A 27,627-nucleotide genomic window follows, 5' to 3' on the forward strand; every position below is an offset into this window, starting at 1 on the left:
ATAATTTAGCAGGGACATTCTCATACTCTCTCATTGGAAATAACGATCGTTCGCTCAACTGCAAATCGAGTAATTTCTTACATACACACACACACATGTAATTTATGGCTGTGGACAGCGTGGGGGAGAAGTTACCCAATCCAACCAAGACTTGTATGTTGCAATATTCTGTAATCAAAATTCTTGCTGTTAAATTCAGTATTGGGTAAGACTCCGTCAGAAAATATGAGATTTGCAAGTGGTCTTTCGATTTCTTTGAAACTTTGGGAAATATTAGTTCTAGGTAAGATACATTCGAGCCTAAAAGGATTTTGAAAAATTTTCAAAATTGAGTCATCTACGCCATGTTGAAAATCGAGACCGTGTTTTTTTCAAAAATCAATATTTCTTGAACCGTTGGATGGATTTCAATGCAATTTACAGACAATATAGAAACAAATAAGTAGTTTAAATTAGTATTATGTTAAAAAAAGAATTTCGAAATTTTGACCAAAAAAAAGTCAAAAAAATTTTTTGAATCAATTTTTAGTTGATTTGGCCAGTTTTTTAGATTTTCTGTTATACACATAACGATTCCTTATGATTTAACCTTTATTTTGAAAAAAAAAATTTTATGGTGTCTATAATAGTTCTCGAGATATTGCGATTTTAGTGGAAGCGCACACCGTGAAGTTCGCGGTTACGCAGCGCGGGAGTAGAAAAACGCGCACAGACCTGCAGCAGTCTGCTCCAGTCTCTTCATACAGGAACACATAATGCAGCGCGAACCGTGCGAGCGTACGCGAACCGTGCGTGCGCGCTTCCACTAAAATCGCAATATCTCGAGAACTATTATAGACACCATAAAATTTTTTTTTTCAAAATAAAGGTTAAATCATAAGGAATCGTTACGTGTATAACAGAAAATCTAAAAAACTGGCCAAATCAACTAAAAATTGATTCCAAAAATTTTTTTGACTTTTTTTTGGTCAAAATTTCGAAATTCTTTTTTTAACATAATACTAATTTAAACTACTTATTTGTTTCTATATTGTCTGTAAATTGCATTGAAATCCATCCAACGGTTCAAGAAATATTGATTTTTGAAAATAACACGGTCCCGATTTTCAACATGGCGTAGATGACTCAATTTTGAAAATTTTTCAAAATCCTTTTAGGCTCGAATGTATCTTACCTAGAACTAATATTTCCCAAAGTTTCAAAGAAATCGAAAGACCACTTGCAAATCTCATATTTTCTGACGGAGTCTTACCCTATTGTAAAATTCCACCAGCTGATATTCTCTATTGGGAAACGTTGTGCTTCAAATTTATTTGTAAAAATTTTGTAAATCGTATTGCTAATGAGAAGAAGTGCGCACTGCTTCTCATAATCCATTGATTATAGTGGAATGGTTCAAGCACCAGACTGGCATTCCCCAAGTAGCACGAAAGCGCCGTTTTGAGGTTATTATCCGTACGGTTCTCATAATTTTGAATACATAAGGCTATGTGAAGGCAATGTTATTAAACCAGGTAATGTTAATTTGAGAAACGTTTCGAATTGTATTTGTGCAGAGCAGCCATGCAGTGTATAATTCACCACATAATAAAAAATATGTAGGTTACAAATGTTCACGAAATCGTAGAAGTATTCGTATCTGGCTCGATCGACATACATACGTAAGCATCACGTAATAAAGGGTTTTTCAATTGGCGCGGGTCGATTTTGGTGCCCTGTGGCAGCCATTTTGTTTTGGTGACATCTGTCAAATCTTTTGTTTATTATTCAGTTGTTTATGCCCAATCATCATGGCAAATTACACGATTGAACAGCACGTTCAAATGATAAAACATTATTATCAAAATGAGTGTTTATTAACGCAAACGTTGCGCGCATTGCGCCCATTTTTCGGTAGACGTTGTAGCCCTTCCCATTTCTTATGGCCCATATTGAACCATATGGACCTAGACGACATGTGGTTCCAGCAGGACGGCGCTACGTGCCACACAGCAAACGCCACGATTGACATTCTGCGTGCATACCCGCCCTTATTGAAAAACCCTTTAGAAATAGAGAATTCAATGTGCTGGTGTAGTAGTTAATCGTTAATCATCTCCCGATAGCGCAATCCATTCACCGTAACTGTTGCCCCAGGACCATAAACCGCACCAAACAGTCACACGTTGAGGATAGAGAGGCTTTCCAACAATAACTCTTGGATTTTCTGCGCCCCAGATCAGACAATTTTGCTTGTTGACGACGCCACCGAGGTGGAAATGGCCCTCATCACTAAAGATGACTTTTCGATGGAATTCCAGATAATTTTCATGCATTTCAACGACCCAATCAGCAAACACACGAAGTTGTTATTGTTTTTGATGATCGGCCGGCTTGAGTTTTTGTGCTAACTGGACTTTATAAGCCTTAAGATCCAAATCTTTATGCAAAATACGGTGTAATGACGTTTGCGGAATGCCTAATTCCAAAGAACGACAAGGAATGGACAAACCTGGGTTTTCTTCAACACTTTCGGCTACAACACCAATATTTACCATTTTCGGCTGTTCTTGAGTGACGTGCACGGGTTTTATTTGTCACATCACCAACTTGTCCCAACAGCTCAAATTTTTTCACCAATTTGTGTATTGCGGTACGATAAGGTGCTTCATGATGACCCAGAATGTTCGAGTTCTACGAACCTTCCCTGTCAAAATTTCAACATTTTTATAGTGAATTTTCGTAATTTCAATGCGTTGTTTAAGCGAGTACCGTTCTATTTTTGTTAATGGCGTAGTTTCTACTTGTCAAATATCAAAAAATGACAGCTTCAAAGTGGCATCTACTGAAGTGGCGGGCTATTCAAAATAACACCTGTTATTGGAAAACCCTTAAGAGCAATGCGCTTAAAATAAAACAATCTGGTTATTTTTTTATTATATTTTACCAAACAAATTTTTTATTACGCCAGTTCACTATGGGCCAGGAGACCCTTATAAGTGGCCAAAATTTATAATTCCCAAAACACCAACAATTTATAACTTTTAATACCGCTATGTACAGGTTTTGGGGTCTCTGATTACGAATATGAAGTCAGACTTCAACAATTCAAAATGGCGGATCCAATATGGCGGACATGAAATTTAAAAAATAAGATTTTTTTCACCAAATTTGGTATTTAGGGGTTTTGATGGTCTCTGATTACGAATATGAAGTCAGATTTCAACAATTCAAAATGGCGGATCCAATATGGCGGACATGAAATTTAAAAAATAAGATTTTTTTCACCAAATTTGGTATTTAGGGGTTTTGATGGTCTCTGATTACGAATATGAAGTCAGATTTCAACAATTCAAAATGGCGGATCCAATATGGCGGACATGAAATTTAAAAAATTGGATTTTTTTCACCAAATTTGGTATTTAGGGGTTTTGATGGTCTCTGATTACGAATATGAAGTCCGATTTCAACAATTCAAAATGGCGGATCCAATATGGCGGACATACATTTTTTAAAATTAATTATTTTTTACCAAACTTAGTATTTAGGGGTTTTTGGAGGCGCTGATTACGAATCTGCTGCCAGATTTTAGAAATTAAAAATGTCGAATCCCTTATGCGGACCTTTTTTTTAATTTTATCTGATTAATTTGAAACTTGTTACTCGGGCTTTTTTGTATCGCTGTTGACAAATCTGCAATTAGATTTAAACAATTGAAAATGGTGGATCCAATATGTCAGATAAAGAGACACGCCTGCAGTTAGCCTACATAATAAGTTGTAGTTTCCGGAACCTACCACGAGGAGGTTACAGTGGAGGAGGATTTTCATCTGTAGGAGTCTGTTTCTCATTGACACTATCATAACCTTGTTTTTAAGGCGAATGCCCACTACTCCCATCAAATCCCCAAGAACACATCAGAACACTTTTGAGCTCAGTAATTTTATTTTTTTGAATAAGACAGTGTAAAACTTCTCTTTGTAGTTCTATTATTCTATTCACCGTGTGGTTTAAAAGTTCTTGAAGTGATACTTCAGCTAACGTTTCAGAAATTTTAATTGACTCTTTCGACGGTCTTAACTTTTCTTTGGCTTCTCTAATCGCATTATACGCAGACCAAATGTCTGCTCCACTAGATTTGGTCGCTAATCGCATATTCTGATAGACTTGTTTAGACATAGAATTATCGAAAAGAAATGCTAAAGCCACTTCTGGGCTTTTCTTTTCTATTGTAGGAAAAGGTGTTCTCATTATTTTTCTAATTTTCTTAGCCTGTTCCTCGTTTTTTGAAAGTTCGTTAAGTACCGATCGCAAATCTGCTTCCCCTGAAACTCGTGCCGCATGACTAGTAGCCATTAATAATATAGTTTCTGACGATCATTATCATGTTTTTCACTGATTTTAGACACTTCTCGTCTTTTCGATCTAGTAGATTTTTCTGCAAAATCGAGCGATGGACGACCTCTTTTAAGTATTTCAGTCTTACCTTTTTTAGCCACTCTGAATTTTGTGACTCAAAGACAGCTATTTTCCTACTGCAATGCTGATATTTTGAATTTCTTTTTGACTTTAAACTATTTAAAGCATTTTTCAAGCGTTCCAATCCTTTACAACCTACATCTGATTTATTGATACCAATTTTAGTTAAAATTGAATCAACGGTTATATTCATGTCATTATTACCTAACATAATTTGAAGAACCTCTTTTTTCTTCAATGAAGTCATTATGAATTAAATAAGTTAAAATTGTGTGACTCTTAATACTTGGTTAACTTTTTACACCCTATTGGCAAATGATTGATATACAGTCAACTCGCGCATAGATCAGTAAAACTTCATTTTTTTCTTAAAAGAAAATGAAAAACCGCAGCAAACCGCACTTTTAGCTTGTTACACATGAACTACTGAAGACGTTAATGTAAAGAAATTGTTAATAGCTTCTGGAGTTTTGCGCAAGGCTCAATCGGCGTATTAACAAGTAGTAAAAAAAACAAAATTTTTCACAATTATTCTCAATATTTCTAACATCAGATTTATTTTTTCAGCTATTGACTATTTTCACATACTACATGATTGCAACTAATGAGAAAATGCAATATAATTAATGACAAATACTACATTTCAGTAAAACAGTGACAGTTTAGAACAATAGCTATATGGTGATCATTTAAGCCTTACACTTATATTAACTTATTATACAAGCTTAAATATTTCATTAAAACTTATAACATTTACAAAATAACTATTTTCACTTATCTATATGATGATACTATATTGCATTTTTAAAAATCTTTCAATGACTTTTGGCCAAATTTTTTGGTCTTCTGGCCCACAGTGCAGTTTCGTAAATGGATTTTAGAAGTGAAGTCCTGTACTGCCGTTGTAGCCCAATAGGTTGGTGCATGACTACCATTCGGAATTCACAGAAAGAACGTAGGTTCGAATTTCGGTGAAACACCAAAATTAAGAAAAACATTTTGCTAATAGCGGTCGCCCCTCGGCAGGCAATGGCAAACCTCCGAGTGTATTTCTGCCATGAAAAAGCTCCTCATAAAAATATCTGCCGTTCGGAGTCGGCTTGAAACTGTAGGTCCCTTCATTTATGGAACAACATCAAGACGCACACCGAAAATAGTAGGAGGAGCTCGGCCAAACACCCAAAAAGGATGTACGCGCCAATTATATATATATATATATATATATATATATATATATATCTTGCAGTACATACTACTACAAAAACGATACAACTCAAAGTTTACAATTTTGTACAAAAATCTTAAATTTGTATTTAAATTTCAAGTTTTTATTCAGAATTCTTAGAAAAATTTTAGGTATGCAGTTTTGTAGCCCATTAAATTTGTCTCTAGTAGTTTGGCAGTTTTAACAAGCTTAAACATTTCTTTGGTTTTTGGCATTTTTTTTTGTTGACGGTGGGTGCTATGCATTTTATTCCACATAACGAATGCTCCAGATGCAAAAAAAGTTCTCAAAAAACAATGCGATTGCTTCAAATTTGCACTTTATTTTACCAAAATTCAATCGGCTATGAAACTGAGCAGTCGAAATGTTACTAAAAGTTCCAATTAAAAAATTTGAAATTTTTATACAAATTTTTGTATCCATTCGGACGACATAAAAAATTTGAAATTTTCATAAACGTAAAATTTCTTTTTTAATTTTGTACAAAGTTTTAAACTTTAAGTTACGTGGTGTTTCTTGTTATTTATATTCTTCTTCTTCTTCTTTCGTAGCGTTACAGCGCGGGGTGCGTCAAAGCTTCCTTCAAAATGCTCCTCCAAAGCGGTCTATCTTGAGCTGTTGCTTCGTAGTTACGTATTCCCAGCTTCTTAAGATCGTGTTCCACTGCGTCTATCCAACGGTTCCTCGGTCTGCCTTTGGCCTTCACGCCCATTAGCTTTCCTGTCAAGGCTTTCTTCACGATACAGTCAACAGGCATACGGATCACATGACCTAGCCATCTTATGCGCTGCGCTTTAACAAAACGCACAGCCGTCTCGTTCTAAGTTAGATCGTTCAGTTTCGAGTTCAATCGGATTCTATAGGTATCATCATCCAGTCTTATTGGGCCAAAGATCTTTCTTAAAATGTTTCTTTCCATGCGAGCAATCTGAGCACAATCATCAACCTTATGAATCCATGCCTCACAACCATATGTTGGGATTGGTCGAATAAGGGTCTTGCACATAGTGAACTTTGTAGCTTTAGACAAAAGTCGGGACTTGAACAAGTTAAGGTGGGCGTAATACGCTTTGTTGGCGGCGTTGATGCGATCCCTGACGGCGGAAGTTGAATTACCGCTACATGCGAACATAACTCCTAGGTACTTAATATGCTGCACTGCTTCAAAAGTATAGGCTCCCACATGGAAATTTGGCATCTGTGCAGGCCGCCTCGATTTCAACAGATATTTGGTTTTGCCCTTGTTTACAAAAAGGCAATTTTGTTAATTTTCAAGAAAATTTCTTTTAAGTCATTCCTATTTCTTGAGAGAATAGCGATATCATCTGCATAAGCACATATTTGGGTTGTTTTAGTCATCAAGGTACCACCTTTGTTGACTTCCCTTACCACAAAGTGCAGCATCAAATTGAATATGACTGTTGATAACGCATCACCTTGTTTACACCTGTTTCAATAGGGAACGACTCTGTGAGCTTCCCTTGAATGATCACTTTTTCTTGTGAATTTGTGAGCGTTGCGCTAACGAGACTTATTAGTTTGGCAGGTATTCCAAGAGTAAGCAATATGTGCTGGATCCTATCTCTTTTAACACTGTCGAAGGCTTGTTTACAATCAATGAACAGGCAGTGAATATCTAGCCCGTATTCATAGTGTTTTTCAAACATTTGGCTAAGAACGAAACATTGGTCGATTGTAGACTTACCTCTACGAAATCCGCATTGTTATTTATATTATAAAAAAATAAATTTAAAAATATTGTATAATTTTTTTTTGGCAGTCAAAACTTTGCAATATGTCGCTCTGCTATTATTATGAGCAAAGGTGTGCATATCCACATATTCTTGAACAGCATTCTTCACCCGCATACTAAGCATTTCTAAAGAAATTTTCCAACAATAAGTCAAAATATTAAATAATATCAAGAATATGTTCGCTGCTTTCATCTGGTCCATGCACAGGCCACAGCTGTGCTGCTCTTAGTTGTGAAAGCTCACATCCTTTCAAGCTGGAACTATTCAACCGCAACGAATACTAACAATGGACAAAGCTAATGAAAAGCATAAAGGCACCTTTTTTCTTTTTATGCACCAGTCTATGCAGCACAGTGGGTGGCAGGTGGGTGGGAAGTATTTCAAGGCTAAACTGCAATAGAGCAGAAAATTTCTTTTTGACGTTTTGTGTTTTTTTTTTGTTGAAATATTTTACTTCTAAATAAGTGAGCTGGGGTCTATAGTAATATTTATATATAAACTTATATAAATGTATGTATAGTTGCATGTTTAACAATATTAACAGATCACACATACATTGAGCCCACGGCGTACAAGGAAGTTCAAGGTCCTTAAAAAGTGCAAGGTGCTAAAAATTCCAGACGTTGATAAGAGAAATTACTTTAAATAAATGAAAGTCCACAATGATTTAGTTTCTCAACACGGCGATCATCTTTCAAATTAACCACATAAAGCAGAAACAAAAAATACAAATCGCTCTATTTAGGTAACTCACCATTCTCATTGCATTCTTTGCTAGCCTATTTATGAGCGTGAAATTTAAACTCGAAGAGCTCCATGAAAACAAAATCATTTTCAGAGAAGTATGCGCAAGGTTTTTAGATATGCATTGGCCTTTATGAAGTTCTTGAGTGGCCGCTAGGGAGTAACCATATGAGGAGACTCATTTGCAGTGGAAGTATGCAGTAGAAAGTAATTGTTTCGTGAACTGCGAAGGCTACAGGTCGACACAAATTTGAAACCAAGAGCCATACTAATACTTCTCTGAAAGTTTTCGACATACTGAATCCGAAATTCAACAGAAGATGGGTTAAAAAGAGGAAAAGCTGTTCAACGAGATAGTGTTATAAAACAAAATAAATTAAATGAGAAAAAGTTTCCGCCCTCGTAAAATAGTCTCGCTGTTGATACTATTTTTGTGTTCGCTCTAGTTCTATACTGGTGATTTGAAGGTGTATATGTGAGGTCTCGATCGCAGTAGTTGACATTCGTTTGAAGCGTTAAGACCCTTTTTTACCTGACGTCGAAAAATGTCTCCGTTCGTCCCGAAAAAGCAGCATTTGCGGGACGTCATGCTTCATTATTACCTTATAAAGAGAATTTCAGCTGATCAATATTTACGGTACGCTCCATCAAATACAACTTGCAAAGAGTGGTTTCGGCGCTTCCACTTCCAAAGTGGCAATTTCGACGCGAGTGAATGAGATGAAAAATGGATCTATTATGATAACCCTAAGCGTCGAAAATGTTGGAGCCTGCCAGCTGAACCAGGTCCATCGACAGCGAAAAAAAATATTCATGCTTCAAAGGTTTTAGTGTGCATCTGGTGGGATCAGAAGGGTGTTATCTGTTATGAACTCCTTAAATCATCTGAAACCATCACTGGCGATCGTTACCGACTGCAGCTAATGCGTTTGAGGAGCTCTCAAACAAAAGCCGCCGGAATGAGACGGTAGACATGACAAACTGATTTTGCTGCATGACAACGCCAGGCCACACGTTGGTAAATCGATCCAGAAATATTTAGAGAGACTGAATTGGGAAATCTTGCCCTAGCCGCCGTATTTCCCAGGCTTTGCATCTTCGGTTTATCATCCGTTCCGATCAATGCAGTCAGCTCTTATTGGAGAGCGGTTCGCTTCTTACGAGAGCATCGAAAACTGGCTCAATGATGGATCAAGTCAAAACAATTTGAATTTTTAGTCAGAGCAATCCGTATACTGCCTGAAAGATGGAGTAAAGTTGTAGCTTCCAATGGCACATACTTCAAATAATATCATTAATAATTTAATTGTTTAAATAATTCGTAACTTTGACTAGGAATGGACGGAAACTTATTCCCGTGTCCAGTAATAGATACAAAAAAATAAAATAAAAATATTAAAAAAATATATATTAATATTAACAAAAGCTCTGCTGATCTTACATAATTACAAATGGCGCCAAAATTAGTATTTCTTGCCTTTTTAATCGCAAATATTCTAGTCTTGTTGTTTTTTCTGAGAGTCCATCAAATTTTGTCGGTCTGTGTAGTGATTAGGGGCCCTCTTTCTTTTTGTAACTTTATTTATTATATAATCGAACTGGATTAGACTCAATAAAACTCGACTCATCGTGTACCTAAGTTTTTTCCCCCCCTTTTCCGAACTGCAGGCTGTCGGACAGTGACAGGCGGCACATAGTGAATTGCCTTCAGATATGGAGATTAGTTACGAATACGTTTTTCCTAACAAATAAGCAGTCCCAGAGAAGTAGCGTGGGATGGATACGGACGTAGAAAATTTGTCAGTGGGCTCTGTACAATTTTATAAAAAACTACGAAGTCAAATTCATCACTGATAAGGTGATGAAGTGGCACCTTTTAATAGGCATTTAGCCCAAAGCAACGACTGTCTTGTAGCAAGCGGCTGACAAGCGAAATACTGCTCCCTTCAGCTAAATCTAAGATGGCATGGATGATTAAAATTTGACTGAAACCGATCGACACTGCGCACCCAAAGCCGGCGCAATAACAACTAATAATAGGAATAATCGTGTAAATTTATGTGTATTAGGTTCGTTATTAGAAGGTTCTTACTTCTAACTTCTTGCAAAAAAAAACCGCTTTTTACAGTTTTGTATTTGTTGAATTGGGCGTTACTTCGTTTCAAAAGAAAAGTAATTAAATAGAAAATTCGATATATTCTTCAGTACTCCGAACAAAGTGAAAAGTCTGAACAGACGACCAACAAAATTTGTCTAGCTGCTTTCTGACCTTTCGGCACTATTTGCAAGGGCCGAAAGTGTCGCTGCAGATCTTGTCGGTGCTCAAAATGAGAGTTGTCTTATTTTGCCCTGAGTGAATTCCTGAATTATTATTGCTCAATTAAGGTTTCTGAGCGATTTCTGCTGCCAGATTGATAAGATACGATCTAGTAGAAATAATTACAGTAACAAATTAATATTTTTGGTCTCAGACTTTGGTCTAATTTTTTTCAACTGAATTTTTTTTTTTTTTTGGCATTAGTATTTTCAGTCTTCGGCTTTATTTTTGAGATCTGAATTTTTTTCTTTTTCCGTAATTTTATTTTGATACTCCATAGTCTTTTATTTTTTTCCTTAGTTTTTGATAAGATTTTTCCATTGCCATTGTGGTTTTTTTTCTGTTTTTTTTTTTTTTGGGTGTAAAATAGCTCAAGCAATTGTAACTTTTGTGTTTTGTTTTTTTGGTAGTGAATTTCTTTAGGGATACTAGTGAACGATGTCGAATTAATTGCAGCACACACATACCCACATATATGCATACGTACATATGTATCTACAGATCCCCAGCAGAAAAAATCTCATCTAGTGGAACATTTATTTTTCTTAATTCTATGAATACGAATTATTCAGGAAGTAGTTGCACATTTATCAATTTCAAAAATATTCAAAATAAAGTTGACTGGGTCCGTTAAAATTAAGTTTATAACGGCGATAGGAGCTCCTAGTCGCAGCACCAGATTAGAAGCGGTTACACAACTTCGCCAATCCACTTATCCTCAAGGAACTTTGAAAGAATTGGCATTTAAATTATGAACTGCAGGGTAACTGCATTTACTTCTTTTCTTTGTTTCATTTCTACCTTTGTTTTCTTTCGTATCGCACAGGTTCCATGATTCGCTTCCGAGTGAGTCTCATTAAAATTTTCCTGCAATTGAATAGAAATTCTCTCGGAAATGAATATATAATATTTGACATACGTACACCTCCTTACCCTGCCTTATTTTCAATAATAAGACCAACACCACAATTTGAAGGAGGGACTTCGACTAGTTTAGTAAGATGAATTTAGTAGTGGAATCATTGGGATCAGTAAAGTCATTGGCAACCTCTTTTCTAGTTGGGATATCCAGTTATTCGTCCATCAAATTTTCTAAAACCCAGTTAAAAGCACATTAATGGACATACATATTTACACAGCCGAATGGGCTTGTACATGGGTATCATTTCGTAGAACTCGGGCTCGAAGAAACCCATTATGGGCGTGAAACACCAAATCACAGAACAGATTTTGCCATCGGCAGTTAATGGTAAACCTCCGGTTGTTCTTCTATATTACTATGAAAAAACACCTCATAAAAAAACAACCAACTGCCACAGTTCTGTCCATTTGTTGGACTACATCAAACACCCAGCAAAGGGTGTATTTTGATTTTTTATTTAAGAATAATAAAAAATATGTGTTTTAAAAATGAAACGAACGAGTTTGTGTATTTGCCAAAGTAGTATACATTTTTCCTTTAAAACATCCACGAAGAAAAAAATTCAGCTGCGGTAAACAGATTTATTTTGGGTAGTTTCGAAACTCTCAGCCATTCTCACGTGGATTTTCAAAAATCCAGTGCGCGGTGAGGTCTGTAATACTTCACGACTAGATTTGAGACTTTCAATATTCGAGCTGTGAAATTTCAGCGCAGCACAACAGGCGCAAAAAAGTTTGTCACGTCAAGTCAATTTTTTTTATTTTTTTTGTATTTAATTTGTCTTTAAATTTTGCTTCAAAAAATACATAAAAACTACAGTGACTTCTCGCGCCCTTTTTTTTAATTTTTTTAAATGAAATTTTTTTTATTTGCATTCAACTTTTTAATTTTTCCCAAGCATATATCAGCTCAGTCCATAAGTTCGTGCGAATTTTACCCATAATTTCACTTTTGTACGATTTTTGCATACAAAAGATTATTCGTGGAATACAGCGGAACTATTTATATTTTCTTTGATATATTGTGCATTCAACAAGTGATTTTAATCGCGGATAGAAGCACGTGTTGTTAAAAAATAAAATGGAATCTTCGAACGCGTATAAGAGGCATATTTTGTATTTTTTTATAAAAGAGGTAAAAATGCAACCACTGCTGCTGCAGAAATAAGCACTGTTCACGGAGAGGATACCGTGAGTGTAAGGACTGCGCATAAGTGGTTTTCAAAATACCGAAGTGGTAACTGCGACGTGGAGGACGCACTGCGCGCTGGTCGTCCTGAAGTCTTTAACTCCGACGCCTTGCTCGAACTCGTGGAAACTGAGCCAAATTTGACAGTCGATATGATAGCTCAGAGGTTGAATTCATCGCATGGAACAGTTCACAGGCACCTGGTTCAGTTGGGAAAGGTTTCAAAGCCGGGAAAATGGCACAGATCTTCCGTCGTCAACCTTCAGCAGAGAGTGAATGTGTGTTCTCAGCTGCTGCAACGGCTTGAAAATGAAACTTTTTTGAACTGTACCACAGGTGATGAAAAATGGGTCCTTCACAATAAGCCTGTTCGCAAACACTAATTGTTAGATAAAGATGAAACATCAGAACCGACCGCTAGAAATGGCCTTCACCCCAGGAAGATTCCCCTGTCTATTTGGTGGATAATAATATTTGGTGGATAGATAAAAGAAACATTGGAAATTTGCGCGCTTTTTAATTTTTCTTTTTCTCCAAATCTTTATTTCTTTTATAATACTTTTTCGAAAATTTTTTAATCAAATTTTGCGCAATTTTTAGTTTTTTTAGTAATTTTTTTTTTCCTTAATTAAATTGTTTAATTTTTCCCCAAAAACATTGATCAAAACGCTCAAATTGTATGCCTTTTTTAATTGTTTTGTTTTGTATTATTTTTTTTTAGTTTTTTCCTAAAAATATAAAAATTGTATATTACATCTTCACATTTTCGAGCTTTTCAAAATTTTCTGATAAATAGAATAAAAAAATATGGATTAAAAATAATTTGAATTACCATTTTTTTTGTTTAAATATTTTAATTTTCTCCTAAAAATATATAAAACCTATCTTTTAATTGTTCGACCTTTTTAATATTATTTAAATAAAAATAATAAAAAAATATATATATCAATATATTTCCATCTTTTTCTCCGTTTCGGGATCCAGTCCAATATATTAGGTTAAGTCTCAAGGGCCGGTATTGATTTTGAATAAAATACAATTTTTTTGAAATTTTTGTCATATCTCTTTACTGTGATAATATTGGTATGACTCAATTACGTATGGAGCCAAATATCGGCCAACCGGCGACCGCGGCCTCGGCGGCACACCTCCATCCGATGGTCCAAATTTTCGATGACGCTGAAGCATAAGTAAGGTTCTATGCCGTTAATGTGCCGAATTATCTCATCCTTTAGCTCTTGAACTGTTGCTGGCTTATCGACGTACACCTTTTCTGTCAAATAACCAAAGAAAGAAGTCTAACGGTGTCGTTGTCGTTTAGGTGTGGTTCTCATTCAACATCGGCCCTTGAAATTTAACCACCCTTTATTTTTGAACTGTTCTTTTTTTAATATTGGAAAAATTACCTTTAAATTTGCAGCGCTTTTTAATTTTTTGTTTTGGAATAATTTGGTTTCCTTTTCTGTAAATTTTTTTGTTTAACGGTTTTCCTAAAAATATAGATAAATACTAACATTACATTTTATTTTTTATTAAATTATTTCCTACAAATATTGATGAAAACTATGTTTCCAATTTTCGCGCTATTTAATATTTTTTTTTAACATTTTTTTGCTTTACGTTTTTCGTAAAAATATAGATAAAAACTAGCTTTACATTTTCAGCGCCTTTTATTTTTTTTTGGATTTTTTGTTTTATTAAATTTTTTTCTAAAAATATGGATGAAACTATTTTTCAAATTTTCGCGTTTTTGTTAATATTTTTTTTAACCAGCTTTTTGTTTTAATAAATTTTTTCCTAAAAATATAGAAAAACCTATCTTTACATTTTTCGCGTCTTTTAATTTCTTGCTAATAATATTTTGCTTTTTTCTTGTGTTAAATTTTTTCTACAAATAAAGATAAAAACTCACTTAAATTTAGAAAAAATTTTGTTTCTCTTAAATTTTTTAACTCTTTCTTTTTATTTTTATTTTTTAATTAATATGAAAAACCTTTTCTCATAAATCTTTTAAAATTATTAGAGGAAGAAAACAGGGAATTGAAAATAAATTATAGCAAATTCACTTGAAGAAACCAGTTCGGAGCCAGTGCGCTTGCCGGCAGGAACATTTTTATTTATACGAGTACAGCCACATTTATATATTTGTATGTTTGTAAGTCTACAAGAATTGAATGCATTGCTGCTTGGAACAATAAATAATGGCAGCCTATGTTGCAGTTGTGTGTAGCGATTTGTTGCTGTTGTTCGAAGGCAGCCAGGGCAGCGAAATCGTAGCAAATGCCAATACAATATACCGTTGCACAAAACCAAACTTAAAATAAGAAGCCAAAGAAAAACAATGGCAAAAACTTGGATAGCAAAAATATGTTGCCAAAGAGGATATTGAACATTGCAATGCCATTCAGCACGAGATGCTGCACAGTGCACAGGGAAGCAGCTGGGGGGAAGCAAGGTTGAAATGCAGAAATTTAGAAAAATAGAGCAGCGCCAGCAGCAGCATAGGTGGTGGTCGTCTAGCAGAGAAAGTCGCAATATGTAGCAGCTGGAGGAAAGGTTTGTCATTGTTGCACATTTGCCAGCTTGCTGGCTTGCTCATTTGATCGTTTGTGCAGCAGTTGGTTTGTTGCATGCCGCCGCAAGCAAACGATAGCATAACTATAACTGTATTAAATTGACCCAATTTAAATGGCCAAAGCAAAAACTTGCCGAAGGCTAGCATATGAAAGTGCAATTTGTGTGGAAGAGCTAACAAATACCTAATGTATGCATTTTCTATGAAATACTCACACACACACACACATGAGGTTTGCTCTTTTTCATCTACAAGTTTTTGTGTGTGTGTAGGTAAGCGTTACTGCTTGCTTGCTTGCCGTGCCATTGTCTTCGCATTTCGTTTCACTACCAATTTTAATTTTATTTCTTCTACTTATATAATTTGATTTAGTTGTATTGCCTTTCTCCGCATTTCTGATCTTTTGTCTTGTCGTTCGGTTTATTTTTTAGCAATTTCTACAAATCTTTTTTTTCTTAATTTTTTCTCTTGCAAAAGCTCAGCCCATTTCCATGCAATCAAACGACAATTCAACTTGACTTACATGCGCGAACATACCACACACATTCTCACGCAAGCCCAGATGCATGCATATAAGTAAGTTTGTATACATACTTACGCACACTACAAGATGACAGTCAATTTTCGCAAAATACCCAGCGATTTAAAAAGATTCAAATCAACGTAAATAGTAGCAAATAAGAATTGGGGTCAGACGAAATGAATAAATACGAAAACGAATAATAAAAATAAAAAATACAACAGTAATAATGAAGGCAATGACGGCAGCTGGAGCGAACATTTTAGGAGCATCAGATCAAATCAAGCCAACTCAAGCTTTGTGTGCGCGCCCCCACCCTCACTCACTTATGCCGCACATAAATTGGTCCAAACGTAACAAGTAACAAGTAGAAAAAAGCACTGAATAACCAAGAAACAAACACAAAAAATCAGTTTCTTCTACTCGTAACAAACTTCTTAAAAAAAGAACGACAGCAATGTTGTGAGAACTTGGCAGCGGCGCTGATTTTAGCAACAACTCCCACCATAGGGCTCTTTAGCGAACATGTAGGCAAAAATAGAGAAAGAAGTATGAAAGAGTTCAAGTGCGAGCGAAATCGAAACTCTTATAAACGTCATTTTTTTAATCCATAATTCGTTATTTGATAGGGGGGCGTGGTTTTCAATCGATTTACCCATTCAAATACAGCGAAATCTTTAAGATTCTGTCTGAGCAGCATCCACTGTTTTTGGCACCTGAGAACGATCTTATGCCCATCATTTGGAAGGAAATATGATGTCAAATTGCGTAAGCAATGGAGTAATCCAGAATGCAGTCAAAGAAGTTTGACGGATATTTTCTTTACCGATGGGTCCAATAGTGAAACAAGTTCTGAAGTTCCGAGTGGTACTTAAACGAAGTTATAAGTAAGTATCATTACGCTATGGAAGGAATGGCAAATGTTTTCCAAACGGAAATGTTTGCCATTCTGAAAGTAGCAGAATAGATAATTAAAGGAGAAGGAGTGGAAAACAGATTCGAGGCAGTCAGGCTGCACTAAAGTCTCTGGAGAACACAAAGAAAACTTCGAAGATTGTTCAAGAATGTAATGGTTAATGGTTAATGGTAGTAAATTGTTAAGGCATGGGCCTTTAGCACTGCGACCATATTGATCTATTGTGCACCCTATGCTGTCTATTGACTGTTGAGTATGCTTATGAATTGTACCAGCTCCGTCTGTGGGTCGACTGTTTGTTTGATGACAGGAGGTGCTTCGTTTTGTTCTCGTTCAAAACCAGACCCATTTGCTTTGATTCTTTATACAGTTCGGGGAAGGCAGAACTAACAGCGCGGTTGTTGAGCCCGATGTACATCATCGGCATACAACAACAATTGTACGCTCTTATAAAATATTGTGCCGGAGCAATTAAGTTGGCGGCTCGTACGATCCTCTCCAACATCAGGTTAAAGAAATCACACAACAGTGAGTCACCCTGTCTAAAGCTTCGATTGGTATCAAACGGCTCGGAGTGGTCCTTCCCAATTCTGACAGCGCTGCTGGTATTGAGCAAAGTCATTTTGCGTAGCCGTTTTTGGTTTGCGAGGATACCAAATTCAGCATCACAAATTTTAATCAGATCCTTTATATTCATGCAACACAACGTGGAAACCATTTCTTTTTATTGGATTTGATCATGGAATCTGCACCTTCGTAATACCTGTAGCACTGGGTTTCAGTCAATACTGGAATGCTCGATACATTTTTACATATATGGACGGAGAGACGCCACACCGTCAGCATAAAAAATTTCGACACGGTTTTTAAGCCACTTCAAACTTGAATAAGTATTTTTAATTTAAATTATATATAAATAAATATATATTCGCAGCCTTACATTAGAAAAATGTCAGATCTACTTAGTTTGCGCGCAATTGCTGTGGGAATCAATTCAGAAAAAAACTGAAAAAAATTTAAAAGAAATAAATTCCTTCAGGGACTGCAGCGGCATATCAACTCCGAAAGAGCTCGCCCATTTGCAATCAGTTCAATGCATTTTTGATCCACTTACACCACAGTGCCCGTTTGCCGCTTAAAAATGATGACTGAATCTTAAAAAAGCCAAATATTAGAAAGCAAAAAGCGAGCTTCGAAAACTAGAGTGAAAAAAAAAACAAAAATAAAAAACGGAATAAGTGCAATGCCATCGCAAGGGGCATAGTAAGCTGGCAAGTGATTGGCGGCGCATTGAAAGCGGTGGAGAGGAGCAATAGAGCAAGCAAACTGGTAATCTGATGATCTTGAAAGCAGCACCGACCGACAACGGAATACCACCGGCAGTGGCACTACATGAGACACGACCACTTCATGATTTACTAGAAAAATCGAAAATACGAAAAAAAAACAAAAAGCACTCAATGAAGCTATAGAAAAATGCTTTGCTGACGCTTGTGCAGGATATACAAGTACACACTTACAACTACATACACACTTACTTACATACACTTGAGCGCAGGCTCGTAGGAGTTATCTATGGCTCATCTGAAGCAACAACGTGCATAAGTATGACATCGTTGCTCATGTTGCAAGTATATATGTAAGTGAGTATGTGTGTATGTGTGTGTATATATGACTGTTTTTTTTTGGCATTGGCAACGTTGGCGTTTCCAGCACAGTAGCTCGATTGCGTGATTGTTACCATTTTTCTCCCACTTCCTTCCGACACCTACTTTTTCCGTTGCGCCACTTTTGTCTACCTAAGTTTTGTTTGTTTTTTATTTATTTTTATTTTTTTAGGTTCTTACTTTGCGCTTCTTCACTTTAACGTTTATTCGCGTGTACGTTCCTTTGCATAACTTATGGAAAATTGCATACATGTTTGTATGTATGTACAATATGTGTGTGTGTATGTATTGCTTACGATATTCGAACGCTGACACACATAGCAAGTGCACTTCTAGCCGAAGTATGCTGATAACTACAACAACAACAAAACACAAAAGCCATGAAATAATCCGGCAAAAGTTGCTGCTGCTGCTGCTGCTGTTACTGCTGAAAAGGATATTATAAGCTGGCGTTATTGTGTCGAGAGCGCCAGCTAAGGCGTGACGCTTGCGCCATGGGGCCAACCATGTCAAGGTTCTGTGTTGCAAATGCCAAACAAATTGGTTCACTTTTATTGTTTTTGGCAGCCACACGCCTTCGGGGATATCGCTTTCTGCTATATTTCACCGGATCAATTTCCAGTTGAGTGGGAGTGTGGCATACGAAAGTGTAGCTTGTAACTCGATTATTCTCCTGATAATAATCAGCAGCAATTTTTGCAAATTTTTCTCTTACTCCTTTTCTACAATAATTTTTATTTTGACTCATGAGTTTTAGTTCAAATGCTGTGGGGAAAAAGTGAAATATTAGAGCAATGAAAGGAAAAGGAAAACTTTTGAATCTTATTTTTTATTGCAAGCGTCAAAATGGAACAGAATTTGCAACAATGTATTCAAGAGAGATGTTCACGTCAATTAACTTTTTTTGTTGAGGTATAAAAAGTAATAAATAATTGGCACGCACACTTCTGTGACATTCCTGTGTGGTGTTTGGCCGAACTGCTCCTCTTATTTGTGGCGTGCGTCCTGATGTTGTTCCACAAATGGAGGGCATACAGTTTTAAGCCAACTCCGAACGACAAATAATTTTTATGAGGAGCTTTTTGATGGCAGAAATACACTCGGAGGTTTGTCATTGCCTGCCGAGAGACGGCCGCTATTAGAAAAAACTTGTTTTTATATCATTTTTCTATTACATACATTGAGATTCAAAACTACGCTCTACCAATGGTAGTCACGCACCAACCCATTCGGCTACGTAGGCCACCTTACAAGGTATACTTACAGAAAAATACCTAAAGCTTTGCTGTATCAAGTCGTTATTTTTCTGCTTTACAATTTAATAGCTTGAGGTCTGAGCATCCTCTCAATGCTACTGGCACTAATAGTTGATGATTCAAAATCTTTTTCACAAAAGCTTACTCAAACATGGGTTTGTGCTTGCTCCCAATACAAATAAGTCTTAGACTTGGTTCCACAGTAGCCTTCCATCAAGGTTGATAGATTACAAGATTTGGTCACCCGAACTGTGAGAATAACTTTAGCTGTTACATCATAGGGTATTTACCAGAGAGAGGCGGGTGAAATTAAAACAAAATGTGTAAAGTTAGTTAGTTGAATACAATCAGTCTCCCAATCAGTCACTCTTCAAACGACTGTTGTAAACAAACGTCTAATACATCCCTGATAATGTCAGGAAATCAGCTGATTCATTTAAAATTGCTAAGAGCCGATGAATGATCTAATTTTGACCACACCTTCTGCATTGTCACTGGTCGTCAAATTTGTGCCTATTAATATCTGGACTGTAATCTGCCTGAACATTACGTGTGGGGCGTTGTTGAAGCAAAGGTTAGTGTAAAACCTCGTCACACTAGGGACGCTCTGAATACCAGAATCGTGAAATCGTGGATGAGCACACTGAACAAAGAATAGTGAGTTTGAACAAGAAGGTGATTCAGGTTTTGACAGGAGCAGTTTGCAAACAGATTTATCATTAAATCACCTGATCTGCGGAGGCAACATAACATTCTGGAGCTCTTGCAAAGCAATTTCAAGACACTCATCACCATCACTCATGCGGCAGTTAGTTTACATACAGCCGTTTATCGTCGTATTTGTGGGACCGATAGACCGAAAAATAAGTTAGCCATTTGAGTCGCAGAATAAGTTTGCCTTTAAGGTTGCTAAAGGCAAATCTGAGGATTTAAGGACAGGTGGCGCTGTGATCGAGATATCTCTAAAAATCGTGTTTGTGGGCCGATTTTGCTTAAGGGGAGAAACCGGTTTAGATCGATCAAAACATCGATTTTTTTATTGCATAAATCGTTAGTATAACTACTCAATAATATGTGGTAAAAATTTTAAAGCGAAATTCGCATTATTCCCGATTCTATGAGCACTTAAGTGACTGCCCGTCGGTTCCGCACCATAGCGCGTGGTAGTTAGAACGACGTTTTTCTCGAAACTACTTTTTTTCAACTGGTGGGCACTCTAGCTCAAAAAGTTATAGACCAATCTTTATAAATTTTTTTCGGAATATTCTTTATTCAATCCTAATCTATACGCACCTAATTTTGGGATTATATCATCATTAAAAATATTTTTTTAAGCAAAATATAGGAAAAAATGTGGTATAAAAAACTACTTTGTGTTCAAGAGCCTCAAAAGCATGCAATTTTCAATATTTTTTTACCACAATTAGGTTCATATTCTTAGCAAATATGTTGTTAATAAAAAAAATTGCTGTTGATTTCAGAGAAAAATTGCAACTTAGGGAATTCCCACCAGCAAGACACTCGGATGGCGATCGTCTAACGCCACTATCTCCCGCGGAAATAGCTTCAAAAGAATTCAAAAGTGTACCTAAAAATATAAGTAAAATATCCTCTAAACAATTTCTGATTATTTCTTCTTTGTTCAAAAAATTCTCGAAAAACACCAACATTTTGGCCTCCTAAACCGGCCCCCCCTTAAACTTGCGACATACTTATATGGATACTTAAAAGAAATAATTTTATTTCACAATTGAGGCGATAGGTGACGCTGGCATCGAGAAATCTCTAAAAATCGTCTTTTGATCAGATTGACATAAATTGAAAATAGACAGAAAAATATGGTTTTTTTCTTAAAAATTCAAACAATTAACAAAAATATTGTTTTTTTTTTTTCAAATATTATCTATTATACTACATCAAAATAAATATTTTATTCCGAAATACCTAGAGCTACAGCGAAGCGTGCCCGGGTTTACTGGAATATTATATTTATAAATAGTGCATCATTATACGTTTTTTAAAAATGTTGACTGAATTTTGTTCATTTTTTTTGTTTAATAAAAGATGTGTTTCGTGGGCATGAGTTTTAAAAAAAACTTAAATGCAAGATATTTTGGTGCATAAAACACGTACAAACGTGATTAATTTTGCACCTAACAGTATTAAATAATATATATAACTATTTACATATTTTTTTTAATACATAACATTTTTTTTTTTTAATTTCCTCAATTTTCATAACGTGACACGACGAAAAATTATGCAACTAAAGCTTGGTATACTGCATTCGTAAGTGCCTAAGTTGAGTAACCATCAACAAACTCAACTGCACAGCTGCTCACATGCACACGTATGTGTGTACATAATAATGACCGCAAATTTCAAGTAGCCAAAGGTTTTCTTTCGCGCTTACACTCACGCAACACACACACACTCCCATATACGCTGACGATGAAACTCTATACGACTGCTTATCTGCAACTTTAATTCAGAATATTTTCTCATACTGGGCACTCCCAGTACCCTGTTTCTCTACCAATTTGCCACACTCGCGAAGAGGGTCTTCTAAATTTAAGTGCCTACTATGACCGAAAGTGTGTACTTCGCTATGTTAATGCGCCTGCGCCCGTTACTAACAAGTTTAACGAGTGTGTTTTGCTAGTTAGTTGGCCTTTTCGCGTGTCAACCTTTTTCGCAATTTTCAAGTTGGTAACACTTTTCTTCATTGCACTATTGTTTGTGTGTGCGCGTATTTGGATTTTTTGCGCTTGAGACTTTAATTTGCATGCGACCCAAAGAGATGTGGCAAAAACATCCCAGCAGAATTTATTCAAGCGCTTCTCTAAACTTCACTTTTGAAGCGCTACCTTTTCACTTCCAAACACGATGAAAAATAGACACTTGGTTGTGTCGTTTATCGTCGGCTTTTTTGAACCAAACGATTACCGCAAAGTGCTTCGTATACACTACCTAATGCGCAGAAAATCAGCAAACAAACATATGTTTTTGCCATTTTGTTTTCATTTTTTGAGTTGAGAAGTTCAGTTTTCTGCACGTGCGTGTTTCTTGCGACTTACAGAATAAATAAATTAATAAAAATAGGTCAATAAATTGAAATATTGTAACCAAATACGTGTGGTTTATTAATAAATGTACAAAGTGTTAAATTCTCAAATTCAGATTGGTTTGGATTAGAAGTGGGAACTTTCCAGATTTTTTCCAATTCTTGTTGGCTTGGCGTTTTCAAGGTGAGTACAGTATATTTCTGTTGAAGTATAAATTAGATATAAATATATCCCATTTGCTATACCTATTTAACATCTGGTAGGTAAATATTCACTTGGCAAAAACTCCTGGCATTAGGAGCCAAACAGTGTGCTGCATTTTTGGCATATTCCTAGGTGAGCAGAGTGCATTCCGGTTTAGTACAGCATAGGTATACATCTCATTTCAAAACCAGACTTTACCACTTTTAATTAAAGTGTTATTTTGCAGGAAAGTAAGTGCATCAGACAGGTAAAATGAGTTATGCGCTTTTGGGCTATAGCAAAAGACATTTTAAGCGGCTTGTAGCCAAAGAATTGAATGGTTTGAAAACTGTAGACGAGGAAGCCCCGAAAGATTCATCAAATCGCTCTAATTTAAGCAACGATACGAAAAATGTCGAAGTCAATGGAATTTCTGTTCCGGAAAATCCAGAATACGAGAGGATTCTTATGCCTTTAATGCAACCGTCATTCGATATTATTTCGGGATTTAAAGAATGGATGGTGAAGCATAAAATAAGGCGAGCTGCTGTTAATGATATGCTTGTTTTGTGTAAAAAATCTGGTCTTAATGTCCCCATTTCGACAAGTGGTCTTTTCGAGAAACAAGCGATTTGTACGCGTCAAGTAAAACCTGGAGAATATTTTCATTATGGGTTAGAGCAGGGCATTAAAAAATGTTTACAGTTAGAAGTTCCTCTGGGTCAAAATATTTTAGAATTAGATATTGGTATAGATGGGCTTCCTCTATATAAAAGTTCTTCGAATTCCTTATGGCCAATTCTCGGATCAGTAGCGAACCACACCAATATGTCTCCATTTTTAATTGGGTGTTACATTGGGAAAAAAAAACCTGAAGATATTAACGATTTCCTATTTGATTTTGTTCAGGAATTTTTGGTATTACAGGAAAGAGGTATTGAGCTGGGATGCTCCACAGTGTTTATTAAGCTACGAGCAATTATATGCGATGCTCCCGCTCGCGCTTTCGTTAGCGGAACAGTAGGTCATACTTCTGCCAGTGGATGTTCCAAGTGCACTCAACAGGCTATGCAAAAAAGTGAATGTTCCAATTGCACACAACAAACTTTACAAAAAAAGAAGCGCTTGACATATAGCGTAACAGTTGAGAGCTTAAGAACGGACGACGACTTCAGGGCAAGAAGGGACCCACAATTCCATTTAAAAATGTTTATACACAATGAACATATTTTAGAAAAGTTAAATGTTAGAATGATCAGTCAGTTCCCTTTGGACGTGATGCATCTTATTGACTTGGGGGTTGTTAGAAAAATGCTACTTTTGATATGGAATGATAAACTATGTAGTGGAAAGATTCCGAAGATTTCAAGAGAAAGAAAACAAGATATGGATAATTTTTTCTTATCTTTAAGAAACTGCATTCCAAAGGAGTTCCAAAGGAAACCACGTTCCTTCAATGAGCTATGCCGCTGGAAGGCTACAGAGTTCAGGCTAGTAGTTCTATATGTAGGTCCTGTTCTTTTTAAAAACTTCCTATGTGATACCTTGTACACACATTTCCTTCTACTTCATTCTTCTTATAGACTTATTTCATCTACTAAATGTCGAGCTAATTTAGATTGTGTGCAAAGTATGTTGGAGGTATTTGTTCATAATTTTCAATATATTTATTGCGAAAACAAAGTAAGCTATAATGTGCATAATCTGCTTCATATTGCAAGTTGTGTTCAACTGTTTGGAAATGTTAATTCATTTTCAGCCTACAAGTATGAAAACTATCTACAAGTGCTGAAAAAAGATTGCCGAAAGCCCAACTTTATATTACAACAAATTTGTAACAGAATTAATGAACGAAACGAAGTATCAATTAAAAATAGAATCGGCATGGGGAAGAAAATAGTTTCTCATAGGTTTGCGTACTCAAATTCCCCTTTATATACAAGTTACAACTTCAACGAATTCTTTTTGAGTATCGATGCACCTGATTGTTATTGCTACTTCAAACCATTTGTGCCTATAAAAATTTGTGGTTTTTTCAAAGATAAGGCAGGTCGGGAATATATTGTAGGAAGGGTTTTTCTTAATAAAAGTAGTTTTTTCACTGAACCTGTACATTCAATGTCGTCGTTAGGGATTGCATATGTAAGCAATCTCAGTGATAATGAAGAAATATTTGCAATCACAAACTTAATTAGCAAATGTATTTTTTTGCCAATAGGGGATAGGGCAGTCATTGTACCAATTTTACATTATTTCTAAAAAAGGGTGACCACTTGAAGAATGAAGGGAATGAAGAAGAGTTTTGTAACGAAGGCATCGCAAAAGGAAATGTTCTGCGATTCAGATAAGGTGAATAACCAGCTAAAAGCAAAATGTGCAAAACTTAGTAAATATCATTACGGTCCTTTTTATTTTAATACCTAATTTTTATTAAAATTGTATACTTCTTTTGGCAGAACTTGAGAACGAGGAGCTAACTAAGTTCCTGCAAGAGCTAAGAGCAGATATCTCACAATTAAAAACAGATGTATCAACAATAAAAAATAGTACGGCAACCCAAGGTGTGATTCTCGAAAAACTTGTTCAGAAGGTCTTACCAAAAACATCAAATTTAACCATTTTGCCGTTCAAAACGATTGAAGAGATTAAGTCTGCAGACAACATTTTATCGCAGTATCCTCGGGACGAATTGGTATTGCTTAATATTTACCTTGTCATATTAGAACTATTAACTAGTTAGGTATTTATTATAATTTCAGGTGGCATACGTACGCAATACCGTAGGTGTTACTCCGATAAGAAAAATTGTTCCTTTCTTATTTGCTGAATCTACTATGCCTTTCATTAATTGGGATGGTCGTCACCAAAGATTTGCAATCAAATCTCTTCAATTTTTCAACGAAATAGTTTTTCGTACGATATTTGATAAATTATATACTCAATGTCGAAGTATTATTATACATTTACCTTATTTTCATATAACAGGTGCAGTTCAAGGTCCCGATATGGATTTCTCCAAATTTGACAGTGAAATGCGGAAGGGGATCCGATCCGCGAAAAACAAAATGTATAAAAACAAATCCAACCAGTCTTAATTATTTTCGAAGCATATCTTAATCTACCATAATTTATTTTGTATGTAAGACTCAACCTTCATCACATTTTTTTACCATTTTTAAGTTAACCATTTATGAACGTTAATGTAACGTAATGAAAACTTCCTTATTTTAAAATGAATTCCAGTGTCCTTATGTAAAAAAAATTTATTTTGAAACATATATGTATGTACATATATGAACATTAACGTAGCGTAATGAAAACATCCTTATTTTAATATAAATCTCATTCATTTAATTTGTGTAACAAAATACAGAAGTAAATTCTTCGTTAAAAGTATTTTGTATCTTTATAAAAAAAAAATAATAAAACAATAACAACCCAAATTTTTGTTTTAGTTCAATGTAAGTACATAGAAACGTAGGAAACGATGCCCATCTCACTCGCATTATTGGATAACAAAATGATGTGCCTCTACACCGCGGTATTAGCCGCGCATTTGGTGTGCTTCACTCCAGCATAGTTAGATGCATATTCGATGCACATATCCTTCGCATTCTTAGATGCGTCTCTATAGCGCAGTATTAGTCGCGTAGTTGATGCACATCACTCCTGCATTATTAGTTACATATTCGATGCACATCACTCCTGCATTATTAGTTGGCATTTACAAGCGCCTCTTTCACGAATCTCGGGAAGCGTATTATCTGCGCAACATTCAAATGAAAGTGATGCGCCAATTTCCAATGACATGCCAATGGGAAAAGATGCGGTATGTGAAACAAGAGCGATGCGCTTTAACGCATCTACGAAACGCTTCTGAAGCGCTTCCGAAGCGCTTTTCGCCCTATAGGGATGCAACTACGCACGCACACATGCACACAGTTCCGCAAACGAACAGCCTCATATGCATATTCAAGCTCTCTATAGCCTGCATATGTTTGATTTTGCTTGTGTGTGTGGCCGTGTTGGAGCGTTAATAAGTGTGCAATCATAAAAATTATTCATACATGTTTACCTGGGCCAGGTGCGCATACAATGCGTTATGGCGTAGCGTAGCGTGGCGTGGTGCGGTGTCGTGCGGCGCATTGCTGTGTTAGCTATTGCTGCTGTTGTGTGACGGTTACTGCTTGGGCTGACATCATCGACAAAATAACACAATTATGTATGTATGTATGTACATAATAATCTGCTAACTAACCAAGTCGGCCAACTCATTAACCAGCTCGATCAACAAACCAACCATTCCACTTCGCAAGCTGTCCTCTAACGACATTTTTTCAACACTTTTCAAGTTTTGTTGCTTTGTGTTTTATTTCTAGTTCTTTGTTGTCAATTTGAAATTCGCTAGAATTTTCCTTATCACCCTTGACAAATGGATAAATCATGTTTATGTACTTAAGTATGCGAAAAAGAAGAAATAGGCTCAAAACGAAACAAAGTGACAATGACTAACAAACTAAGATTTGCATATTTACACATGTTAGGTAGCATTCATAAAAGGAATATTAATCCTAAAATATTCCAAAGCAAAAGATCAATGAAATTAGTTTCGAATGGTAGCTTTATGGCACAACTTAATTACTAATTCATTCATAATTTTGTGTCACATAGGTGGAGAAGTTAAAGAGGAAGTGGGTACAAGTCCACACATGCCAAAATTCCCACTACTGTTTCTTACAGTCTAGATGCAGCGTGTTGTTAATGGATTGTACAGCGCGTTAGCAGATAATGTAAAAGAACATGTTGGAAAACATTATAATGCTCTGGTGCTGTTAGC

General features: G+C 35.9%; 1 protein-coding gene across 2 annotated transcripts; it reads left to right on the forward strand.

The window, feature by feature from the left end:
* The first annotated feature begins 22,589 nt into the window (after nucleotides 1-22,589).
* LOC129240704 (uncharacterized) lies at nucleotides 22,590-26,109 on the forward strand. 2 transcript variants are annotated; one of them, XR_008582100.1, is made up of 3 exons: nucleotides 22,590-23,397; nucleotides 25,550-25,703; nucleotides 25,776-26,109. XR_008582100.1 is itself a non-coding variant. In XM_054876657.1 (2 exons), the coding sequence occupies exons 1-2, from the start codon at nucleotides 23,064-23,066 to the stop codon at nucleotides 25,615-25,617; spliced, it is 402 nt and encodes a 133-aa protein (XP_054732632.1). In that variant the 5' UTR covers nucleotides 22,590-23,063; the 3' UTR covers nucleotides 25,618-26,109. The 2 variants fall into 2 exon arrangements, 1 of the variants encoding a protein (XP_054732632.1); XM_054876657.1 differs by having other exon boundaries at nucleotides 25,550-26,109.
* Nucleotides 26,110-27,627: the final 1,518 nt, after the last annotated feature.

This window comes from Anastrepha obliqua, chromosome 3 (assembly GCF_027943255.1).
Source record: "Anastrepha obliqua isolate idAnaObli1 chromosome 3, idAnaObli1_1.0, whole genome shotgun sequence".
NCBI lineage: Eukaryota > Metazoa > Arthropoda > Insecta > Diptera > Tephritidae > Anastrepha > Anastrepha obliqua.